At 50.0% G+C, this 18266-nt stretch overlaps 1 protein-coding gene across 1 annotated transcript in view; it reads left to right on the forward strand.

Annotated features, from left to right (window-relative positions):
• Window positions 1–18266, forward strand: part of LOC102451575 (citron rho-interacting kinase-like) — a 353172-nt gene that overhangs the window by 21611 nt on the left and 313295 nt on the right. Inside the window, 3 exon segments of the mRNA XM_075897800.2 lie at window positions 1189–1308; window positions 16239–16409; window positions 18132–18185. Coding sequence (XP_075753915.2) covers window positions 1189–1308; window positions 16239–16409; window positions 18132–18185 — 345 coding nt within the window.

The following is an 18266-nucleotide window of genomic DNA, read 5'->3' on the forward strand; positions in this document are numbered from 1 at the left end:
AATTTGGTATTCTTCTGTCTTCCTTTCCCTCTTGCACCAAACCCCAAAACTCCGTCCATGTAGCATGCCAAGCTAACACTCCATCAGTGGCTGCTTTACAGTGGCGTGTGAAGCATTTCCTGTAGAGTATAATTTCATTTATCATTCTAAATACAGGCAGTCCCCGGGTTACGTACAAGATAGGGACTGTAGGTTTGTTCTTAAGTTGAATTTGTATGTAAGTCGGAACTGGTACATATTGTAGGGGAAACTCTAGCCAAACATTTCTCCAGAGCTCAGTTTTATTCTCCCACACCTCACTTCCCTCAGTCCTTTATTCTCAAGCTGAAGTGTCTGCTGAGAAAAGCCGCTCCGCGTCTCCCTGGTCTGCTGGGGGGGGGGGGGGGCGCTAGCTTCGCGTCTCCCTGGTCTGCTGGGGGGAAGCAGCTAGTGCGGGGTTGCCTCACCCTGTTTGTAAGTAGGGATCTGATGTAAGTCGGATCCATGTAACCCGGGGACTGCCTGTAAAAGGGGGAACATGAATTTATTTGGATAAATGGGGGGCTTTCAATGCAATAACCCACAGCAGGAGGGGCATCTGAAGCTGTGTTGAACCATCTGGATATACTAGGTTCTATGGTATAAACATCATTAAAAGGTTTTGGATCCTTCTGGATGAAAGATGATATGCACGTTAAGTAGGTGATAGGAGCATTAGTCTAACTTGAAGTTTGTAAGCAAAGATTTTGCCCAAACCTTGAAACGTTAGTGCTGTCCTTTTCAAAGTTTAAAAAAAAAGAGTAAAGGGCATAAATGAGTTCAACAATGGGGGAAAATAGCCAGTCATGGTAGCATCAAATGCATACAGTAGCATCAAATGAGTGCCAGAAATGTGAAAAAATAATACTAATGGATGGATAATTAATGTTGCTAAGAAGTATTACTCACTGCATGTGTTCTTTACTCCACACCTGGTCTACAAAAGTAGGGTTTGAACTAAGATCTCTCTGCAATAGATTGTATTTGTAAGTGTACTGTTTTTCTCCAGCTGGAAAAATGGAAGTTCAGTAGCAGTGAATTTGCATGTTTCTCTCACTGGTGTCTTAATTTGTTGTCTGACAGTATTTGAGGAGAATCTTTTTCCTTCTTTAGCTGAGGATATTTTTTGTAGAGTAGTGTGCAAAGCATTGAGCATTTTGCTTTTTGCAGAGCTTAAAGCAAAGTCTGGAACAGGCGCGGATGGAGGTTTCTCAGGAGGATGACAAGGCACTACAGCTTCTTCATGATATCAGAGAGCAGAGTCGAAAACTGCAGGAGATCAAAGAACAGGTACAACTGCTTCTTAGGAGCAGAACAGCTGACAGTAGAACTGCACTGCTTGTGTCTCCTGGTTCTGATTCCAGGAATGTGTTTTATACTGATGGGATACCAAGGCTCCCTGTGTGTGGTGGTGGTGGGTGTTCCCTAAAGAAAGTAACTAAGAACAAACTTGGACAGGTGTGTGTGTGTAAACATGCATGCTATCGAGCGTTCCTTTATTACATTTTTGCAGTCTATCAAGATGATCAAATGAAATCTTTGCCTAAAAAAACAAAATTAGAAAGTTGTAATATTTTGGGTAACTGCCATGTTGGAAAAGTCAATTCTGTTAGTGCTTGCTAATGCCCATTCAAGGTAGGTGTGTGGGCTCGCCACATGCATTGGTGCTGGAAAATTTTCCCTTGGCAGTATCCATAGGGGAGTGGCACACACATACCATGCTATATAGGTGTGACGGACCGGGCCGAGTCTGGGCACACCTGAGGGTGTCCGCTCAGGGCGAATTGCTCAAATTCGGGGCTTCTTACAGCCCCCAAACTGGTGACCTTCCCAAACAGGCCACAAACCAGTCTCACAGAGCGCTTCAGCTACCTGCCTGAAGCCTCACGAGCAAAACCCCTCCGACACCCCAGCAATATCCGTGCCCCAGATGGCCCCAGGCCTCATACAGCGGGGGGGGGGGGGGTCTTAGAACCCAATCCCACCTACCCCGAAGAACAAGTTCTCTCCGGTTCCAAGAAACCAGCCACAGATCCCTGGTCAATTTACCCTCTGGACCTTACCCACAAATCACGCTGAGCCAATCCTTTAGCATCTAACATCTAAAGGTTTATTATTCCAATAAAGAAAAGCATGAGTTTAAGGTTGTTAAAGGATAGTACATTACATGCACCGAATCTCCCAGTTCTCGATGCAGGCTCTAGCAGAGATGTTACAGCTGCTGGTTTAAAAGTCCTTGTTGCGCATCCTAGGATCAGGATGGGTCCACAGTTCTTCCTGGCTCTTCAATCCCTGCAATGCTGCCTCTGGGATGAAGTGCTGAGCTGAGTACCAAGATGGAGTCGACCCCATGGACTCTTTATACATCCTTCCTGGTCTCTTCTTGGCTGCAGCAGGTCACCTGGCCAGCGGCCTATCCCTGTGTTCCCTGCTGGCAGCCCTCAGGTGTCAGCCCTCATTCTTTAGGTGTGTCCTTGGCCCATTGAGTGCCATTGTCCCACAGGGCCTCGCTAATTAGCATGTCCATAGGCTGGGCTCTGCCCAATGCTCAACCACATGCAGGGAAATATTCAGTATCCATACAGATTACAGATTCCTAACTACACCCACAGACATTATTCAAACACATGACTAGCGTACATAGGATTAGCAGACAGTGAGCTTCTATTCAACACCCCACATGGCCCCCTTTAATACCATTTTTGGGGCCAACACCCCCGCCTATGGGTGCATCAGTGACCTGGCTGCTTCCCTCAAATTCAGTAACGTGACAATAGGGCACTGCTGGGCACCCGCCACCCTCAGCTACTTCTTGCTCCCAGTGATGGTGCTTGAAACTGTAGTTATAGCAGCTATCACTGTCGTGTCTGTCTTGTCTTAATCGGTTGTTTCACCTGTAAATAGATTTCCTCTGTTCCGTTAATTGTTCATATTTTGGGAAAGTTTATAAGTCCCTTTGGGACATTGCCTTGGGATGGAGCATGCCCCGATCTCCCTCCCCTTCCCCCTCCCCCTGCTTTAAGTTGTGTTAAGTGCCTCAGGTCCATTAGCAACCCACATGACAACTGTTTATGGTACTTGGGAGAAGCACATGTTAGTGACAAGTGCTGGATTTACAAATCCTTTAGGCCATGAACTAAATAGGAAAGAGATATTCATTTGAAAACTCTCCTGATGGAATCACAGCCCTTGCCCTGGCATATAATCAATGCTTGGATTCATTGCCAAGCACTAGTGCTTTGGTGCACAGCACACCAACAGTATCATCTGGAAGCTGGCACTGGTCCCCATCCTTGGTTCCAGTTAAGAAACCGGGGTATGTCTACACTACCCTCCTAGTTCTAACTAGCGGGGTAATGTAGGCATACCTCACTTGCAAATGAAGCCCGGGATTTGAATTTCCCGGGCTTCATTTGCAAGTGCGGTATGCCTACATTACCCCGCTAGTTCGAACAAGCGGGGTAGTGTAGACATACCCCCGGTGGTTAGAGGCAGATCTCTAGGCCTGCGGAGAGAGAAGGTAAAGCAGGGAGCCAGCACAGACCCTGCTTCATCAGGCCCATTGACCTCTGAGGCTCCACCTCAGATTTAGAAGTGTAGTCCACTCTGCTCACCTTGAGCAGTGATGCTCAGCGCTGTGTGCTGTCGACCTCCAAGGCTCTTCAAGTGGCCCAGGACATTCTGTTGATGCAGGTGCTGCCCAGGCCAGTTGTAGCTAAGCCCCAACATAGAGGGAACCCTTCATTCTGTCCACCTCGGTTCCCTCATAGGCAGCATTCCCACTCCAGAGGGACATCTAGCCAGAAATCGTCCCCTCACAATGACAGGCAGAAGGTCTGTAGCTCAATGTGGTTCCCCAGTTGGTGCAACGGGGCTCAATGGCTTGAGGCATGGCTTGCCGGTAAATGGGTGTAGGACCTTGTGAGGCATGCACCACCCACCATATGCAGCATACCCAGGACTTACTCCCTGTGCTCCAGCCAATGCTCAAGGGACAGGTCACCCATCCACTGGCACTGGCCTCCTCAAAACATGTGCCAGGGGAGCGTAGGGTTTTTTTGTTGTCCTGCTCCAATTCCCAGTACCCATCATCCATGGCACCAGTTGCCTATCCACACCCAGCGCAGATCCTTTGGTCGACATTGGTCACCAGGATGCCAGTCTAGACCCTCCTCTGCATTGATTGGGTCATCCTCGATCAGGAGTGCTCAGTACCTCTCTGAAAAGAGTTTCACTCACCCCTCTCTTGGTCTCTGGGAAGTGACTGATCTGCAAGCCTCACCTCAGAGCCCTGCTCTTTGCTGCAAACTCAGGCCCTGGTACTGATGTTGCAACCCACGTCAATGATACTGCAGACAGGGTCACAAACGATGCCATGGCCACAGATTCCCTGGCCCACTCAGTGTCTGTGGAACTCATGGGGGTTCCCATGCCACCTGAGATGCCTCACTCAGTAGCTGGGGCCTTGAAGGCACTGTCAGCCTCCCCCTTCAAGCAGCCTCTGGTGCTGCAGAGGCCACCACCTTGCCTGTCAAAGAGGAGATAAGAAATTAGCCTCCTACCCCCTGTTGCTTGAAGAGGTTCCATCGGTGCAGGCATCCTCCTCATCCTCAGATGAGGCCATCATTGGGCCTCCTCTTGTAGTCCCACAGGACAATGCGAGGGCCCATCAGGATTTTTTGAAAAGGATGGCCTCCTCAGCCTGGAGATCTACGTTGGAGCTGGAGGAGCCTCCAGACACTCTCTTTTGGGGTGCTTGACCAGAGGGCCCCAGCCAAAGTGGCCTTGCCCCTCCATGACAGGGTCGTAAAGATCGTGAGAGACCTTTGGCAGAACCCCTCCTCCCTGCTCTCCATATCCAAAAGGGCAGAGTGTAAATACTTTGTCCCTGTCAAGGAGCATGAGTACTTATATACTCATCCAGCCCCTAATTATCTTTTTGTGGAATCAGTGAACCACCAGGACTGAAAAAGAACGAGGGCTTCTCTTTCTTGGTGTGGTGGGGTCCCCAGCCCCGCCCTCTTCTCCACAAGGTTAAAGCAGGCCCTGAGGCCGGGGTTCAGCACAATTCGCAGGCCCTGAGGCCTAGTCCAGCACAAGCCGCAGGCCCTGAGGCCTAGTCCAGCACAAGTCGCAGGCCCTGAGGCCTAGTCCACGCCCTGAGGGGTTGGGGTAGGGGGGTCCGGGCCCTCCCTCTCCACCGGACCCCAACCCAGGGCCCTATTAGTGGTGGGTGGTTCCCACCACCGGCTCGGCAGGGAGTTCTCCCTGAAACGCGCCGAGGCCACTGAGGGGTTCCCTGCCCCTTGCCCTGGGTTGCTTCCTACCCCCGCCCTGTGGCCGACAGAGACCCCACCTGGCGAAGCTGGGCTGGCGGCGGTGGCAATGTCAGCAGGTCCGGGGCAGCAGCGAAGGGGTTGTCCACTGCGGCGGGGCGGGCGGCCCTCCGGAGTCGGTGTTGCAGGTGGGCGGGCTTGACCTGGGGACGGTAGCAGCAATGGCAGCGGTCCCAACGGCTCTGGTTCCAGCAGCAGGTCTGGCTGTGGCTCTGGGCCGGAGCGCCTTCCTCCCCAGAGGTCAGCCCCCACTGAGCAGCCGGGCAGCCTTTTATACTGGGGCTGCACTGCGAGCATGCCCAGCAGGGCTGTGGGGGAGGGGCATATTCTACCCAATAGATGGGCTCTTCTCCCCGCTGTTCAGTGTGGGGCAGGCCAGCCCCGTCACACACTTCCCCCCTTAAGAGCGTTCTCCCCAGTAGTCTCTCCTCCCCCTCCTTAGAACCTATGCGCGAAAAAAAGTCTGCATTTCCGTGGGCTCTCCCTGGTCTATGTGCCACTTGGAACGAATACGGCTGCAATGCTAGATACCAGCGCATGATACGCGCATTGGTGTCTTTCATTGTTTGCAACCACCTTAGGGGGGCATGATCCGTCACTATCAAAAAGGTGCCGCCCAGCAAATAATACCCCAGTGCGTCATGTGAATGCCATCTCCCAGTTCGCTACCTACCCGATTGTCAAGGGGTACGCCCCTGATGGGGGTTACGGCCCCCTTCTACTGGCCCGTGTCTTGGTCCAGGCCCTTCTCTCAGGGCATATACAGTACCCAAAATCCCAAAAGTCTCGGCCCCTCTCTCAGGGCATATACGGTACCTAAGGCCTAGTTCTGGGGAAAAAGCCTCTCCTGGCTCGAGTGATTCCCCAGGTGCGGCAAGGGGTGGTAGGGGGACCTGGGCCCTCCCTCTCCACCAGGTCCTGGCCCAGGGCCCTGTGGGCAGGGACTCTAGGTCCTGCCGGCTTGGTGGGGAATCCAGCCGCTACGCACCAAGCTGGATTAAGAAACCTCTGCCCTCGGCCGCTTCCTACCACCCTGGCACCCCCCCCTTTAGTCTGTCCGTCTGTGCGGCGGTCCTTACCGGGGCTGGGTTGGCAGGATAGGTGTGCCCGTTACTCCGTGGGGTTGGGGTTGGCTTCACTCCTGGGGTCCAACGCTGGCCTTCAGTTGGATCCGAGATGTCGCAGGAACACTGGATTTGCAGCCTGGCTCCTCCTCACCTCTAATTGCTCTCCCATCTGCTGGGCCGCTGCCTGCTTTATATACTGGCCCTGCTGGGAGCATGCCCAGCAGGGCTGTAAGGGCGGGGCTCTTTCAGCCAGCTGGGCCTGGGCTACTCCCAGCCCTTTAGTGTGGGACTTGTTTGCCCCATCACACCGATGCTTCGGGTAGACAAACTCCTAGAACGATTAGGCTGCGCCAGGATCATATCCACCCTGGACCTAACCAATGGTTACTGGCAGAGCCCCTTGACACTGGCGTCAAAGGAGAAGATGGCATTCCCGACACCCTTCAGGCTGTTCCAGTTGACCACGATGCCTTTTGGTTTGTATGGGGCAGCAGCCACCTTCCAGAGGCTTATGAATAAAGTGCTAAGCCCGCACAATGCCTACGCATTTGCCTACATCGATGACATTGTGGTCTACAAGCACAGTTAGGCAGAGCACCTCCACCACCGGACCCAGGTTTTGCAAGCCTTAGCAGAGGTGGGCCTTACAGCCAACCTGGCCACATGCTACTGGGGCCAGCAAGAGGTGAGCTACCTGAGCTATACCGTCAGGAGAGGACAGCTCCAGCCTCTGGTGGACAAGGTACAAGCACTACGAGTCTACCCTATTCCCACCACAAAGAAGCAAGTGCGGCAATTCTTAGGGCTAGTGGGATACTACCAGTGTTTTATCCTGAACTTTGCTACCATAGCAGCCCAGCTTACAGACCTCACAAAGAACCCCTGATCTCGCCCCATCAAATGGTCCCAGGACTGTGAAGTGGCCTTCCAGACCTTGCGGGAACAACTGACCCAAGAACCAGTGCTTATCCAGCCGGACTTCAATAGCCCGTTTATTTTACAAACTGACGCCTTTGGGGGTGGGGTTAGGAGCCATTTTATCGCAGGAGGTGGAAGGCGAGGAACACCCCATTTTATACCTCGGCCAAAAGCTGTTCCCGCGAGAGACACGATACTCCATGGTAGAGAAGGGGGCTCTTGTGGTGAAATGGGCTGTGGAGGCCCTCAGGTACTACCTACTAGGGAGCCAATTCACACTGGTTACCGACCATGCACCACTGAAGTGGCTCCACTCCATGAAGGACTCCAATGCACGAGTCATGTGGTGATACCTGTTTCTCCAACCTTATGTTTTCCAGGTGGCCCAGGGAAGGCCCATGCCAACGCAGACTTTTTTTCAAGGGCTAGGGAGGATGGTGTAGTGACAGGTGTACCCGCCCTGCACTGAACTAGCCGGGTTTGGCCAGGTTATGCTGGCTGAAAGAGCCCTGCCCCCGCAGCCCTGCTGGGCATGCTCAGACTGTAGTCCAGGTATAAAAGCCTGGGGAGAGGCTGAGTCTGGGCTGGCTGGCTGGCGGAGAAGGACCTCTGTTTGTAGCTCCTGAGCAGCAGAAGCCAGACGCCCAAGACAAGAGCAGCAGAGGCCCCGACGCCGGTTGGGACGTAACCCCTGAGGATCTCCAGGGAAGCGTGGCCCCCAAGGAATCAGAGGACCCAGCTACTAGGTGGGACATCAGCCCATCGGATCAGGTAGGAAGCGGCCCAGGGAGGGTGAAGAAGAGGCCTCTCCCACCCAGAGATCCTTGGCATGTTTTGGTTGGATTCCCCGCTGGGGGAGTGGTGGACCATTCTGCCACTCACAGGGCCCTGGGCTGGGACCCGGTGGAGTAGGGTGGGCCCGGGTCCCGTTACCGGGGCACAGCGCCCCCCCCCCCCATGACTTTGCTCATTGGGCCTTCCAGCCCTGACTTAAAGGGCTGGCAATTGGCGTTGATTTACTGACTCTGGCCATTGGGCCGTCCAGCCTGGCTTTAAAGGGCCCCACATTGGATCTGGCCATTAGGCTATTGTCACGTTACTGGATTTTGAGGGGAGCAGCCAGATTGCTGATGCACCCATAGGTGGGGGTGTTGGCCCCAGAAAATGGTATAAAGGAGGGCCATGTGGGGTGTTGAATAGAAGCTCACTGTCTGCTAATCCTATGTACGCTGTTTATGTGTTTGTATAATGTCTGTGTGTGCAATTATAAGCATGTACTTGTATGGATACTGAATATTTCCCTGCATTTGGTTGAGCATTGGGCAGGGCCTGGCCTATGGACATGCTAATCAGCAAGGCCCTGTGGGACAATGGCACTCAATGGGCCAAGGACACACCTAAAGAATGAGTGGTGATTCATACCTAAAGGCTACCAGCAGGGAACACAGGAATAAGCCGGGGACCAGGTGACCTGCGATAGCCAAGAAGAGACCAGGAAGGAGGGATAAATAGGCCATGTGGTGGTCTCCATTTTTGTTCTCAGCTCAGCACTTCATCCCAGAGGCAGCATTGCAGGGATCGAAGAGCCCGGAAGACCTGTGGACCCATCCTGATCCTAGGATGTGCAACAAGAACTTTTAAGCCAGCAGCTGTAACATCTCTGCTAGAGCCTGCATCGAGAACTGGGAGATTCGATGCATGTAACGTACTATTCTTTAACAACCTTACTCTCATGCTTTTCTTTATTGTAATAATAAACCTTTAGATGTTAGATGCTAAAGGATTGGCCCAGCGTGGTTTGTGGGGAAGATCCAGAGGGTAAATTGACCAGGGATCTGTGGCTGGTTTCTTGGAACCGGACAGAACTTGTTCGGGGTAGGTGGGATTGGGTGCTAGGACCCCCCACCTGTGTATGAGGCCCGGGGCCATCTGAGGCACGGATATTGCTGGGGTGTCGGAGGGGTTTTGCTCGTGAGGCTTCAGGCAGGCAGCTGAAGCGCTCCGTGGGACTGGTTTGTGGCCTGTTTGGAGAGGTCACCAGTCTGGGGGCTGTAAGGAGCCCCGGATTTGAGCAATTCGCCCTGAGCAGACGCCCTCAGCTGTGCCCAGACTCGGCCCGGTCCGTCACAGCTATCCAGCCCCGAGGCGAGGGGTTTAACTACCAATGTTTTACTGGTCGTGCGGAGTGTGTCACAGACTCAGACAGCCCAGGGACATGGGACCCTAACCCCAGGGAGGGAGAAGGAAGGACCACCACGCAACAATGCTGCATGGATGAATACAGAGGAATGATACTGCTCTGAAGAAGTGCAGCGAATCTTCCTGGAAAGCTGAAAGCCTTTGACCAACCTGATGTATGTAGCTTAGTGTACTAGATTTTTGATGGGGCTGCAGAGAGAGGGACGCCCCCACCCCGCAGCCCTTTTACAGACTAATTTGGACTACCTGTTCCACTTGAAGCATCAGGGTCTGGCACACATTTCAATCAGAGTTCATTGGCAGAGGTCTCGGCCTTCCACCCACTGATCCAAGGCGAGTCAGTGTTTTCCCATGTCATGGTGGTCAGGTTCTTAAAGGGCCTCGAGTCTCTTTCCACAAGTCCGAGCCCCCATCCTGCAATGAGACCTTAACCTGATCCTCCCTAGGCTTACGGCACCACCCTTGGAATCCATGGCCTCGTGTTCCCTTTTGCATCTATCATGGAAGGTCGCCTCCTAGGTAGCAATAATGTTGGCTAGGTGGCTCTCTGAACTGCGTGTCTTGACTTCAGAGCCACCATATACTGTTTTCTGTAAGCCTAAGTTGGAGCTCCGGCCTTATCTGACCTTCCTCTCTAAGATGGTGTCCGCATTCCACATGGGTCAAGCATCTTCCTCCCAGTCTTCTGCCCAAAACCGCATAAGACTAATGAGGAAAGGCACCTTCACACCTCTAGATGTAAGGAGAGCTCTCACCTTCTACCTGGACGATTCAAAGCCCTTTTGCAGGTCATCCCAGCTCATCACTGCATCTGGTGAAAGGACGATGGGTCTCCCAGTGTCCTTGCAAAGGATCTCAAACTGGATCACCTCTTGCATGTGGACGTGCTATGAGCTGGCAGGAGCCCAGCAACCACCAATAGTGAGAATGACCAAGGCTCAGGCTTCTTTGGCTGCCTTCCTGGTTCACCTCCCTATCCAGAACATCTGCAAGGCTTCAGTGTGGTCATTGGTTCACACAGTCACATATGCCATCACACAGCAGGTCAGGGATGATGCTCAGTTTGGCAGAAATTATGCTCTTATGCCCAGACACAATGACAGTTTTTCTGTGGCAAAAGTGGTGGTCGGAGGCGGGGGGCGGGAAATATAGGAATCAGTGTGTGTGCTCAATAATGTATTCCCTTTTTCTTTTCAGTCCACTTCACTGTTCCTTTCAATTCTTCCTCTGGCCTTTCCTATATATTGTCTCTCTGTTTTAAGACAATGTCCTAACTAACTCGTCTGCCGTGTTTGGCCCAGGTCCACCACCACATAAGCACAGAACAAAAATAATCCTATCTAGCCTGTGTCTGTCTTTTGTATATGTTACTTTAGTGTTCTGAGAAATAGAAATTGAAAGCCCAGAACTTTTAAGAAACAAGAGCTGGTAGTTAGGCTGGACAGACTAGAGCCATTAATTTTTATGAGACTGTAAATGAGTTGTAGCATGTTTGTGATGACATGTAATTGTTGTTTTTAAATGAGAAATTTAGTATTTTATTGGGGTAAAACATTTTAAAAATCCAATTTAACTAAAAACATCTGATTAATTTTTTTAAAATCATTATTTTTTCCCAGCATGGATAAAATAAATAATCAAAGGCAGTGGGCATGATTTGGTAGGGTGAAATGAATAATAGTGTGTGTATATGGATTCTAAGAAAATAATGTGGTCCATCATGTCCTTTCTCCCCTTCCTTTTAGGTTATGTACTTTCCTAGCATAATCTTGGACAGGGCTGGGCAAAATATGGCTTGGGAGCTGGATCTGGCCTGCCAAGCCACCGGATCCGGCCCACGGACCACCCTGCTGGGACCCTCAGGCATGCAGCTGCTGTGGTTTAAAGCGCAGTCAGTGCGGCTCTCTGCTCTGCAGGGAGGGGGAGGCTTTGTGTGATCTTCCCACCCCCAGCCCAATCCTCAGCTCCTATTGGCTAGAAACATCCAGCCAATAGGAACTGACCCCAGCCAATCTCTCAGCTCTTATTGGATGGAAACAACCAGCCAATAGGAGCTGAGAGATTGGCCTGGGGGATAGGGGCAGTGCAAGCCTCTCCTCCCTCCCAGAGCTGAATGCCACGTGGAGGGAACATCCTGAAGTTTAAAGTGATCTGGGGCTGCAGCAGGCAGGGAGCCCAGACTGCCTTGGGGGTGCTGTAGGGCTGCTGGCATCCCACCCCTCCCACATCCCAACTCCGTCCCCGAGGTCACCATCCAAACCCTCTGCACCCCCCTGCTTCAGGTCACAACTCCCTCCCAGACCTTGTACTCCCTCCTACACCCCTCCCCCAGGCCAGAATCCTCTCCCACACACAAAAACCCTCCCCAGACCCTGCACCCCATTCTCCTGCCCCCTGCACCCACACCCTCTGCAGTCTGCACCCCCTTGTCCCCTTCTCCCAGTCACAATTCCCTCCCAGACTTTGCACCTCTTCCTAGAGCCCCTCTCCCAGGCCAGAATCCTCTCCTGCACCCATACTCCCTCCCTGACCCTACACCCCAATCCCCTGCCCCAGGTCACAACCCCCCCCTTCACCCAAACTCCCTCTCAGATCTCAGACCATCTCCTGCACCCCAGTCCCTTATCCTGTGTGCCCCTCTGCACCCAACCTCTATCCTAGACCCCGCATCTCCTCCACAGAAAAGTATGGCCCTTGACCACTTTCCAAAATCTTGGCGTGGCCCCCTGTAGTGAGCAGGGGTTGCCACTCACTGAGCCCGATGGGGAAGAACCCCTTTCCAGGCCCAGGTGGGCCAAGCCAGGTCCTGCCCATTTAACTCCATGGAGGTCAAGGGGTGGGGCAGGTAGGATAAGAGTCCAGCCCAGGGTCTCAGTAAGGCCCCAGCCACTGGAGGAAGCAGAGGCCTATCTTAAGCTCCCAATCCAGGAGGGCCCTGAGGACCTTGCAAAGGCTGAGGACTGGCCTGGACTGTCAGGCCCTTGCTCTGAAGAGGAGACCTTCTACACCCTGCCCAAGGGTTCAGACTACCATGACCCCAAGAAGCAGCAACCAGCATGGAGCCAGGTAGATGCTGAGGGGGAATTAGGCAGTGGCCCAGGGGAAGCTGACGACTGTCAGGATGATCTCATAACATTCTAGAGTGGGTCAGTGTGCTGCAGGCTGGATCCCTGCTGACCCCAGTGGCAGCAATGGGCTGGGACGCAGTGGAGTAGGGAGGGCCCATGTCCCCCCACCCCACATACCGGGTGGCAGTCTCCCCCTCCCCACTTGTACCTGGGGAACTGTGTTTGGCTGCCCCACCCTGAACCAGGGCCTGGGCCTCAGTAACTATGGGAGTGCTTTGCTCTGCTGCCCACCCTGAAGCAGGGTCTGGGGCTTATTGACTGTGGGACAGTGTTTGTATCGCTGCCTGCCCTGCTCTCAGGGCCCCCAGTTTGGACGGAGCCACTAAACCTGTACTTACAGGCCTGAGCACAGGTCAGGGACCCAGGACTCAAGTGGCAGACTTATACCCCCCCGCCAAAAATTATTGCCCACTCCCACTCTTGGGTGTGCATGCTTTCCACCCACCTAAAGTAAAATCAAGCTCTTTAGGAAAGGGACAGTATCTGTGTTTTTGTAAAAAAAGGAATATACAAATGCTTAATATGAAAAAAGAATCAACATTTAGTCTCCTGTACTAAAGATTTCATTGGTCACCGCAGGCTCTATCGACACCACTACTTACCTTGGATGCTTGCCCTAATTGGAACAATATATTCAAATGTTATTTATGTTCTTTGATATGTAGGCATTGCAGTTCTCCAGGATTTTTATTCCAAAATCTTTATTGTTGTTTAATGTAGGAGTGGACTACATAAAATATTGGCCTTTGGGGGGAATATGTGACTCCTAGAGTGTTATCCTCCAAAGGACTTTTATTTTAGGTTTAATATGTTTTTTCCTGAGCTATCAAAAGAAACCGATAAACTGATGTTTGGAGGCTACAACCACTCTGGCTTAACCAGCAGACCTCGAATGATCTAAAAATCAAAAAAGAGTCTTATAAAAAGTGGAAACTGGGTCAAAGAACAAAGGATGAATATAAACAAATAACAGAAGTATGTGGGGGGGGGGGGAATTAGAAAGGCAAAGGCACAGAATGAGCTCAATCTAGCTAAAGACATAAAGGGTAACAAACATTCTCCAAATATATGAGAATCAAGAGGAAAACCAAGGACAGGGTAGGCCCATTGCTCAATGAAGAGGGAAAAACAATAACAGAAAATGTAGACATGGCAGAGGTGCTTAACAACTTCTTTGTGCCGGTTTTCACCAAGAAGGTTGGTGGCAATTGGATGCCTAACATAATGAATGCCAATGAAAATCTGGTAGGTTCAGAAGTTAAAATAGAAAAAGAACAGGTTAACAGCTACTTTAGACAAGTTAGATGTCTTCAAATCACCAGGCTCTGATGAAATGCATTCTAGAATACTCGAGCTGATTGAGGAGGTATCTGAGACATTAGCTATCATCTTTGAAAAGTCATGGAAGATGGGAGAGATTTCAGAAGACTGGAAAAGGGCAAATCTAGTGCCCATTTATAAAAAGGGAAATAAGGACAACCCAGGAAATTACAGACCAGTCAGCTTAACTTCTGTGCCAGGAAGGATAATGGAGCAAATAATTAAGGAATCCATTTGCAAATATCTGGAAAATAAGTAACCATCAGCATAGATTTGTCAAGAACAAATCATGTCAAACCAATTTGATAGCTTTCTTTGATAGGATAACAAGCCTTGTGGATTAGGGGGAAGTCGTAGATGTGGTATACCTAGACTTTAATAAAGCATTTGGTATAGTCCTGCATGACCTTCTTATCAATAAACTAGGGAAATACAACACTATAAGGTGGGTGCATAATTGGTTGGATAATCATTCCCAGGCCTGGTCTACACTACATGGGAAGGTTGAAGTAAGATACACAACTCCAGCTATGTAAATCATGTAGCTGGAGCCGACGTATCTTACATCGCGTTTCTGCACCATACACACAGTGGGAGGCCAATGGGAGCAAATGCTCCCTTCAGCTTCTCTTACTCGTTGTGAGGAGCAGGAGTACCAGCACAGATGGGGGTGCCCTTTAAGTTCAATCTAGTGGGTCTATACTACACCTGCAAAATCAAAACTTGGAAGATCGACCAAGTTGATTTTCTGTGTAGTGTAGATGTGCCCTCAGAGAGTAGTTATCAATGGTTCATAGTCATGCTGGAAGGGCATATTGAGGAGTTCCACAGGGATCAGTTTTGGGATTGGTTCTGTTCAATATTTTCATCAATGATTTAGATATTGGCATAGAGAGTACGCTTATTAAGTTTGCAGATGACACCAAGCTGGGAGGGGTTGCAAGTGCTTTCATTCAAAATGATCTGGACAAACTGGAGAAATGATCTGAAGTAAACATGATGACGTTCAATAAGGACAAATGCCAAGTATTCCACTTAGGAAGGAACAATCAATTTCACACATACAGAATGGGAAGCGACTGTCTAGGAAGTAGTACTGCAGAAAGGGATTTAGAGGTCCTAGCAGATTACAAGCTAAATATGAGTCAACAGTGTGACGCTGTTGCAAAAAGAAAAGCAATCATCATTCTGGGATGCACTAACAGGAGCGTTGTAAGCAAGACATGAAAAGTAATCATTCCCCTCTATTATGCACTGATTAGGCCTCAGCTGGAGTATTGTGTCCATTTCTGGTCACCACATTTCAGGAAAGATGTGGAGAAATTGGAGAAGGTCCAGAGAAGAGCAACAAAAAATATTAAAGGTCTAGAGAATGTGAGCTATGAGGGAAGACTGAAAGAATTGGGCTTGTTTAGTTTGGAACAGAGAAGACTGAGAGGGGACATAACAGCTTTCAAATACCTGAAAAGGTGTTATAAGGAGGAGGGAGAAAAATTATTCTCCTTGACCTCTGATGATAGGACAAGAAGCAATGGTCTTTAATTGCAGCAGGGGAGGTTTAGGTTGGACATTAGGAAAAACTTCCTAACTGTCAGGGTGGTTAAACACTGGAATAAATTGCCTAGGGAGGTTGTGGAATCTCCATCACTGGAGATATTTAAGAGCAGGTTAGACAGACACCTGTCAGGAATTATATAGATGGTGCTTGGTCCTACCATGAGGGCAGGGGAGTGGACTTGACCTCTCAAGGTCCCTTCCAGTTCTAGTATTCTGTGATTTTTTCTCCTTCACCCACCTCAGCCACTCAGGTTTGTAGTAATTCCCAAGGGATGAGTCTGAATAACTTTGGGAAAATATATATGAATGTTGGACAGAGGCACAAAACTTAGAAGCATGTCTATATATAGACCACTGATCTTCAGGGATAGAAATAACATGCAAGTATTTTACCATTTTGTTTTTAAAAACATGAATGTGTTTCTGCAGTGGAACCCCCTTAAAATAGATTTTTTGGGGTTACATTTCATATCTTCTCTGAGGTAATGGCTTGGAATTGTCTTTCATGACAAATAGCCAATAAGTTATAAAGGAATGGTATTTTGCCTGGCTCTCACCCTCTTGCTTTGGTTTTGTCCTCTCTCTTTACATGCTTGATGTGCTTTTTCCTATTCCACAGAGGTACTATTCTACTGTTTGCCAGTCTGTCTTTCCTCTGTGGTTTCCAAAATGTAACATCCCTTTTCCTCCCACAGGAGTATCAAGCTCAGTTGGAAGAGATGAGGTTGATGATGAATCAGTTAGAAGAGGATCTTATTTCATCACGTAGACGTAGTGACCTCTATGAATCAGAGTTGAGAGAGTCCCGATTGGCAGCTGAAGAATTCAAACGTAAAGCTACTGAATGTCACAACAAACTACAGAAGGTAGTGAAGGCTCCTTGGGAAAGATGTTACGCTCCTAGTTTCTCGTGTGTGTTGCCCAGGATTTATAAATGAGTTGCATTCAAGTCCTTGGAAGCTTGGTACAGGTTATACAATTGGAAACTCTTTTGTACTAAGAGTGTTGCCTCATCTAAGATTATGTATCAATTTCTAATTACCACTTTTAGGGTTGACAGGTGCTTTGTCCCAGAATCAGGCCCAGTATTCAATTATTCTATGCTTGGGAACCCTAATGTGCACAGCTGTAACACTCACCCTATAGAAACTCTTGTATATTTACAAATATAGTTTATCAATATGGTTAGCACAGTCACAAACACCCCAATTTCATAAGACAGGGAATGTTCATCCATATTTCCTTACCATATACTTACATCATTCCTTCTAGAACAATCTTAGGTGTTAGCCCATCATCTTTCTCATTACCTTCACCTTCCCCATCGTCACCAGGGGCCATCAGTCTGGTGCCTTCCAAGGACTATATCAGGGCTGGGCAAAATACGGCCTGGGGACCAGATCCAGCCTGCCAAGCCACTGGATCCATACCACAGACCACCCTGCTGGGACCCTCAGGCACACAGCTGGTGTGGGTTTAAAGCTCAGTCCATGCGTCACTCTTCTCTGCAGGGAGGGGGAAGCTTTGTGCGATCTCCCCGCCCCCAGCCCAATCCTCAGCTCCTAGTGGCCAGAAACAACCGGCCAATATGAACTGACCCCAGCCAATCTCTCAGTTCCTATTGGCTGGAAACAACCAGACAATAAGATCTGAGAAATTGGCCTAGAGGATGGGAGCAGTCTCTTCCCCATCCTGGAGATGAGAGTCACGTGGGGTTTGCAGCTTGCAGTGTTAAGTGATTTGGGGCTGCAGCAGGCAGGGAGCCTAGCCTGCCTTGGGGTGCTGCAGGGCTGCTGGCTTAGGTAAGCGTCTCCCAGCCAGAGCCTGCCTCTGGCATCCCAACCCCTCCTACACCCCAACTCCCTCCCCAGATCACCATCCAAACCCTCTGCACCTCCTTGCCCTGGGTCACAACTCCTTCCCAGACCCTGCACTCCCTCCTACACACCTCCCCAAGACCAGAATCCTCTTTTGCACCCAAACACCCTCCCAGACTTTCCACCCACACCCTCTGCAGTCTGCACCCCCTTGTCCCCTTCTCCCAGGCCACAATTCCCTCCCAGACTTCGCACCTCTTCCTAGAGCCCCTCTCCCAGGCCAGAATCCTCTCCTGCACCCATACTCCCTCCCTGACGCTACACCCCAATCCCCTGACCCAGGTCACAACCCCCCCTTCACCCAAGCTTCCTCTCAGACCGTCTCCTGCACCCCAGTCCCTTACCCTGTGCGCCCTTCTGCACCCAACCTCCATCGTAGACCCTGCACATCCTGCAGAGAAAAGTGCAGCCCTTGACCACTTTCCAAAATCTTGAAGTGGCCCCCTGCCAAAAATTATTGCCCACCCCTGCTCTATACTATATCTATACTATACTAAATCTACCCTTTAAGATATTCATGAATTAATCTGAATCAATACAATCATATTATTAGCACGATAGGCAAGCAACTTAACTCTATAGGCTACAAGGAGTATAGTTTATTTCCTGTAAAGCAGTTTACATTTAAACTGCCTGATGTTATGATTCTGGGTGAAGTCAAAGATCTTAAACCTTTTCTTCAGTTATATATTTTATATTTTTAAAATACAGGCTAAAGACCATGGGCAAACTGAAGTAGGAGAGCTGTATTCCAAACTGGAGAAGGTATGTTTCCTTAGTGTCAGTAGAGTTGGCTGCCTGATTCTTTCCAAGTATATTATTGCTGCGAGAAACATGGTACATCCA

This window comes from Pelodiscus sinensis, chromosome W (assembly GCF_052426305.1).
Source record: "Pelodiscus sinensis isolate ZL-2025 chromosome W, ASM5242630v1, whole genome shotgun sequence".
Lineage (NCBI taxonomy): Eukaryota > Metazoa > Chordata > Testudines > Trionychidae > Pelodiscus > Pelodiscus sinensis.